This window comes from Penaeus chinensis, chromosome 27, assembly GCF_019202785.1.
Source record: "Penaeus chinensis breed Huanghai No. 1 chromosome 27, ASM1920278v2, whole genome shotgun sequence".
Classification (NCBI taxonomy): Eukaryota; Metazoa; Arthropoda; class Malacostraca; order Decapoda; family Penaeidae; genus Penaeus; species Penaeus chinensis.
The window spans coordinates 9,241,990-9,249,489 of NC_061845.1; the positions used below are offsets into that span (position 1 = coordinate 9,241,990).

The following is a 7,500-nucleotide window of genomic DNA, read 5'->3' on the forward strand; positions in this document are numbered from 1 at the left end:
CACTAACAGCCTTGATCTTCAAGGAAAAGCAAGTTCATAAATATCTAATCTTAATGGAGTGAAATGAATGCTCTATTTCCTCCATACAATTCAGCATTCTCCTCTCTTCAGATGTTTCACTCCATGTTCCCTGATGAAACTGAGATAATGGACTCCTTGAAATTTGCCTGGCTCACCTGTGTCTCCAAGATGTGGAGATAAGTTAAAACTTCTGCTTCTGCTTCAATCTTGCCTTCCTTAACAAATTTATCTACCATTCTCTCTGCCAGCAGAAGACTAACTTTTTTCCCTTTTGGGTCAGCTGATTTGTGAGCCTGTCCAAAGAAAAAAGGGTTTCTTCTGAGCCTGAAATACATAAACTGTAGACACAAAAACACATATATGCATTACAGGTACACCGTATGTATGTTGATATGTATGTATATATGTATGTAGAGGGATCCCCATTATTCATCGTTAATATGAACCAGAAAAATATGACGAATAACGATACGCAATATCCTATAGGAATGCATTATAAGAGGGTGTAATATGGACTAGGATTGTAATATATGGTGGTTTAATTATGCATACCGTTATATTCTTAAGATAATACTATAAGGAGTAATACCTAGATTTTTAAAAAAATAAAACTAATAAAAAAGAGAAATGCAAACGTCGGATGTGAAAAATGGTGTAATTATTACTCACAACACAAGTTCAGAGGGGTGGCCGCCGGCAGGTGGCAGAGGCGATGAGAACAAGGGTTGAGATATGCACAGGTAGATGGGAGAGGATCATCACCTCTTACATCAGCCATCTCATCTTCATTTCCAATCAGGTTTCTTGTGAAGGAATCAGGAGTGATTGAGGCGGATGGGTGAGGATCATCATACATTCCACATTTGATACGCCATTTACAAAAAGAGTAAGGGTAGTTGGTTTCTTTCTAGCTTCTTTTGCTTGTAATATCTAAAGAGTTCTGAATATGTATATATACTGGGACAAAGTTGCCAGCTGGTGTATAATATCCCAGAATGCTATGTGATACTGAATTTCATTTATCTTAGCCAAACAAACAACTTCTAAGATTAATGTATTTACGTACACACCTCCATGATAGATGCATTATCAATTCGGGAGGTGTAGGGTGTTAGCAAATTACTCAGTTTTGCACATTTTCCCATCATACTCCACCAAGAACTTATTAGAATGGCTATTAATTTTATTGAATATTTCAAAACTTTTTTCAAAAATTTAAAAATCAAGCCCCTAAGTGCCTATTATCAACGGTGCATTTGCTGCTTTCCTTCCTTTTCATTATTTTCATCATTTGCATCAACACAGCATTTCAAAACTTAGCTTTGGCTGGGTTTGTATCAACCATTATCCATTGAGCTCTACAATCCAGATGATGTGACCACTACGTAATGAAAACAATTGGTCTGAGGGAAAGGTAACGTGGACATGCCATCATGAGAAAATTTGGCTGTGGGCTGGGGTGACGCAAACTTGCCACTGTGAAAAACTTGGCTAAAGGCTACGGTGAAGGAAATCACAAAGCTCTGGGAGAGTGATTAGACTCATGTGACAGTCAGGAAAGGGCTTTTACATTATTTTCATCAATAAACGAGTGTGGAATGTACCATCTGTGAGCTATGACTGGAAGAATGCTAGCTCCTGTGAGGATGCTATTTCCATGCTCAGGATCCTATTTCCTAGCTGCTGTGATTGGCAGCGAAGGTTGTATTAAGTTAATTGAATATTAAGAAAAAAAAAAAGAAAAAAGAAAAACATAAATAACAAAATGTTACTTATTGTTATTATTATTGCACTGAGTTATGCAAAGAGATGATATGGAGTCTGCGCAAGGAAAACTGTCTATCACCATCTGGATAAAACAAATCGTATGACAAATATAGATATTGGAAAATGGCAGAAAAGCTTATACAGAAAAAGAGAAAATTACATTGCAAAGGGGAGGCATGGAGTCTTGTCATCACCCACGAATATTTGTGTGCCCCAGGCCTACAAGCCACACACCTGTCAGAGTGGCCACTCAAAGTAAGCCTAATGCCCGTATTTTGGGTCGTGTGATGGCAGTGAAGCATCCAGAGCCATGGGTTAATGAGTCTGAGAGGTAAATCAACATCAACACTCAAGAGTGCCAGAGAATGCACTGTTGCAGCAGCAACAACCTGTTTCTGTGACTAGAAAGTAGACATGTATTGCTCATGTATACTGTAGTCTCATTAGTAATGCGCATGAACTTTTAGGTTTTAGTACGTGTATGCATATCCTGGTTTTCATTTTCTTATTTCATTTCTATTTATCTTTACTTTGTAGCTTCTTTTATTTTTTGTTTCTTGTTTGATTTTAATGTGTTTGCAGGCAACTTTCCGAACCCCCTCAACAAGAGTGAAACGCCGTTAATGAAGCACCAATGAAACATCAGTGATGCTTGAATGAAATGACAAATAATGGGGTAACGAATAACAGGGATCCCCTGTATGTATACGTGTGAGTGTGTGTGTGGGTGTGTGCGTGTGAATATATGTCCATGTCCCTATCTATCCATATATATATATATACATATATATTAATATATATATATATATATATATATATATATATATATATATATGTATTATATATATATATGTAAATACATATACATATATATATATATATATATATATATATGTATATATATAAATATATATATATATATATATATATATATATATATATATATATATATATATGTATATACATATACATATATATTTATATACACACACACACACACACACACACACACACACACACACACACACACACACACACACACATATATATAATTTAATACACATACACACACACATATATTTATATATATTTATTTATATATATATATAAATATAAATATATGTATATTTATATATAGATAGATATTATATATATATCTATATCTATATCTATATCTATATATATTTTATATATATATATATATATATATATATATATATATATATATATATATATATATATATATATATATACACACACACACACACACACACACACACACACACACCTACACATACATATATATATACATATATATAACTATATATATATATCTATATCTATATATATATACATATATACATATATATATACATATATATAACTATATATATATATCTATATCTATATATATACATATATACATATATATATATATATGTATATATGTATATATATAGATATAGATATATATATATAGTTATATATATGTATATATATATGTATATATGTATATATATATAGATATAGATATATATATATAGTTATATATATGTATATATATATGTATGTGTAGGTGTGTGTGTGTGTGTGTGTGTGTGTGTATATATATATATATATATATATATATATATATATATATATATATATATATTTATATACATATATATACATATTCATAGACATAGATATAGTTATAGATATAGTTATATAAGTATATGTATATATATATATATATATATATATATATATATATATATATATATATATATGAATATATTTTTTCTGTTTCTTGCTACATCACTGGTTCTCTTTATGAGAACAAAACTATATATTTCTGTAACTCTGACCAGTGCAAATGCCTACCTGCATCACATGACTCATTACTGCCCAAAAGTAATAAGGATTTTTTGGCTTCAGTTTATACAGTTTCATGGCAGTCTGCTGCTGGTTCTTGTAATCTCCAATTCTCACATAGGCCATGAAGAGATGGGAGAGCAGTTCCTCATTGCTCGGTTCTGATTTCACAGCCATTTCATACACCTTACATATCTGGTCCGCTGCACAAAAAGGAACTGTGGATTAATTATCTGACAAGATGTCTGTGTAAGTGTACATGATAGGTTATATACACATACACAGATAGACACATTAATAAATATATAAAACAGATACAGACATACACAAGTAGAGAAATATATGAACACTATTCACAATATGTAACAAATACCTAATACACTACTTTGGTTATTATCTGGTTAACTAAGCTGACCTCATGTTAAAGCTTTGAGCAGCATATGAAAAAAACTTTTGACATTTCTACCACTGAAAAAAACTGTTACCCACACAAACTTACATATACCCAATAAAAGAAAAACAAAAGAATGTATAATAAACATTTGTATATATACATCAATTATTTGTAAAAATCTAAATGACTATACAATAGGTAAAGTGTAACCAAACAATCTTTTATATCTATATTGGTATATCACTTTCGGAGTTCTTAACCCAATGGTGTCAGGATTTGTGAACGCCAAACCAAGCCACGTGCCAGGGATAGCGTGCAGTCAGCTGCTCAGGCAAAAAATCAGAATTTTGTGAAGCACCTAATTACCTCTCTCCATGCACGTCTGGCTGCAGCATATATAATTTGAGACAAAAGCTAGACTTTAACCCCACAATTGAGATGCTGTAGCTCCTGAATTACAGCATCTAGAGCCACGCAATGCACAGCTTGGAGCTGGCTGACCGCACACACAGCGTATCCCTGCCAACCGGCATTTGGCTTCAGCTTATTATTGCGTGAATATATGGGCACCATCAATAATGGGTTAAATTGGCCTTTCAGATAAGCATATCAGTGAGAAAGTATAAATCTACAAGGCTTTTTAAGCCATCATGTGTTATTAGACTTCCTTCCATACATGATATAAATATAAGCATTTATCTAGGCATATTTAGTAGATTCTGGTTTCTACTTAACTGGCACAAGAGACAAATTAAAAATACTCACGCTGGTGCATCTCCCGGAAGCATATCGTGAGAGCCTGCAATGTTGCTTCATCTGTTGGGCTTTCCTTGATGACTGAGGATATGACTGCTTCACATTCCTCCCGTCGGCTAACCCGGAGGAGTGCTAGACCCTTCAAGACCCGTGCACAGTGAAGGTTTGGCTGTTTCCGCAGGACCTTCTCTGCCTCCTGCACGGCCTTCTTGTTGTTTCCAGTGTCCAGCCATTCTGTGGTGGCAAGAGGTAGCTTTTAAATAGCTTGAAAATATGTTATCTATTGCTTTATACTAAATATGCACATACATACAGAGGTATACATACATATAGTTTATGACATAAAAAGACATAGTTTATGACACAAAAAGAAAAGATTAAACACACTTGTGCAGACTTCAGAACAGAAATAATCCATAACATTTGTAAATCACTCTGCATATAAATTGCTTTCTATTTATAAATTAAGATGAAAATGTAGTAAATCAAAACTAACAACAATATCATAATTTAAAGTTCAAAAAATAATTTTGGAGAAAGTTTAAAAAAATCATTATCGATTTTCTCCTTTCTCCATATCCTGGAGGAACTGTAGGTCTCTCCAGGAGAACCTTCATAATTTTCCTCATAGTCACTGGGCTCTTCTCGTAGCCCAGCTAAAAAGCAACTCTCTGATGCATTGTGAAATAAACAGACATCATTATCAATGGATAATTCTTTCTCTGCACATTCATGGTTTTCAGTGTGTATAAAATGAAGTTCACACACACACACGCACAACACAACATCACTACAACACTGTATTTATCAATTTGGTGATACAAAAATTTCATCCCCACAACCTTGCTGTAACGCAAACCACTCGCATATTGCCATGACTATGATTGTAACATTATCTTCATCAAATACTATAAATCATGGCATTCTCTACCTTATTTCATTTTATTATCTTTAAGAAATATATTCCTTCTTTTACTGGCACATATTTTGGGAAAGTGAGTAGGCTGAGGCTGCAGAGGTGGTGGAAGCAGAGGATGGCACCATTGTGTGGCAGAGCAACATTTTTTTTGCAATTTTCTGTTCATACAGGGAATGGCAGTCGCTTCTGTTGTGTTTAGCAAATAGCCATATCTAATAGCAATGTATTTGCTACACTTGGTCATCTTGTAAATCATTCATTCAAGCCCGTAAGAGAAAAAACAGATGAAACAGATGTTTACATTATCAGACAGGGTTGCCTAGCTGATGCACCTGTTATCATGACATTAGTAATACTGTTTTAACTTGAATCAGCTGATAGAGTTTCCTTTTATCATCAATAATAAATTTAAAATGCTAAAATAAACAGACAAATAGAATTGAAGGCCATGAAATGTTCGGATTATGTGGAAAGGTGGTGTGGGGGGGGGGGGTATATTATATGCCATATTAATCCCAAGGAGTATACATATAAACCATGCCATTTAAAATATCTTTTACAACAGTTATTTCTCTGAAACATTTAGAGAATGCTGCCCACACCTCCCTTAATTTTTGGTAAGTATAACTCAAAAATGAAAATTGATAAATTTTCAAAAAATAAAAAATAAAATAGAATAAAAAAATAAAAAAAAATAAAAAATTTAAAAAATAGTTTTTTTTTATATCATACAAGATACCATTCTCTTAGCTCACTTTTTAAAATTCCTGTTATGGGCAATTTTGTTCACTTCCCCAATCCCCGGAATGCATATGTCTATTGACTGTTCTTTGCCTTAGGGACCTCTGCAAGTTACCTGCTTCTCAAACCCCATTCTCCACGTCCCCCAAATTTTGAGGGAAAGGAAAAAAAATAAGAAAAAAACAGAAAATTCTTATCAAAAAAGTAAGATAGAAAAAAAGGTTATACATAATTACTCTACAGATGCTGATTGCAAACTACTTTTTCTTAGACAGGCCAATTATACATAATAACAATTTTCTGTTGCTTATTGTTCATATTTCTGCACAGCTTGAAACAGTTCAGGGCCATTTGCTATGTTACGGAAGTGCACGTGTGTTTCTTGTACTGGCTGCAGTACGGTGTAAACACTAACAATGTATCTTAGGAATTTACTATCAATTTAGGAATCAGTCTAAAATCTATTCTGCCAAACTGTAGGCTACATCAAGGATGTTTGTTGAACCCTTCAGTCATATCCTTAGGTACAGAGGCAACTGCAACTACTGTAAAGAAAGTATGCCTTGCGGGTTAGTAAAACGTATGAAAATCAGCAATTACTCTTATTTTGAAAGACTTATCCCTGCCCCCTCCGGAATCCCCTAATTCCCACCAGCCCTCCAAGCCTGTTAGATATCTGGGGAGGAGGTTGCTAGCGTAAAAACCTCAGGCTAGGCAACAGAGACAAACAACGGCTTAGTTCTGTTCGCCTCAAATCACACGAGAAACAATATATCTCCTCTGTGAAAGTCAAATAATTAAGAATACACTATTTACTCTCAATTCACCGCCAAACCACGAAAAAGACGATGAGCCATAATTAATTAAAGCAAGTTGATCCACACCAATCCCACTTCCAAAAACACAAACTTAGATTAATTCCCCTAACTCACAACTTCTTCCCTACTTGCAAGTAATTAAAACAAAGAAAGCACCACGTCAGCTCAAAACAAAAACAACAGGAAAAATGAAAAAGGAGAGAGAGAAGGGATAAATAATAATATAG

General features: G+C 33.6%; 1 protein-coding gene across 2 annotated transcripts in view; it reads right to left on the bottom strand.

Annotated features, from left to right (window-relative positions):
• LOC125039657 (N-alpha-acetyltransferase 25, NatB auxiliary subunit-like) overlaps positions 1–7,500 on the bottom strand; it is a 17,901-nt gene that overhangs the window by 10,096 nt on the left and 305 nt on the right. Inside the window, exons 2-4 of one of the 2 annotated variants that reach the window (XM_047633831.1) lie at positions 4,805–5,029; positions 3,655–3,848; positions 177–314 (exon numbers count right to left, since the gene is read on the bottom strand). In XM_047633831.1, coding sequence (XP_047489787.1) covers positions 177–314; positions 3,655–3,848; positions 4,805–5,029 — 557 coding nt within the window. Of the gene's footprint in view, positions 1–176; positions 315–690; positions 825–3,654; positions 3,849–4,804; positions 5,030–7,500 lie in introns of those variants that run through there. The other variant, XM_047633832.1, reaches the window with a different exon arrangement.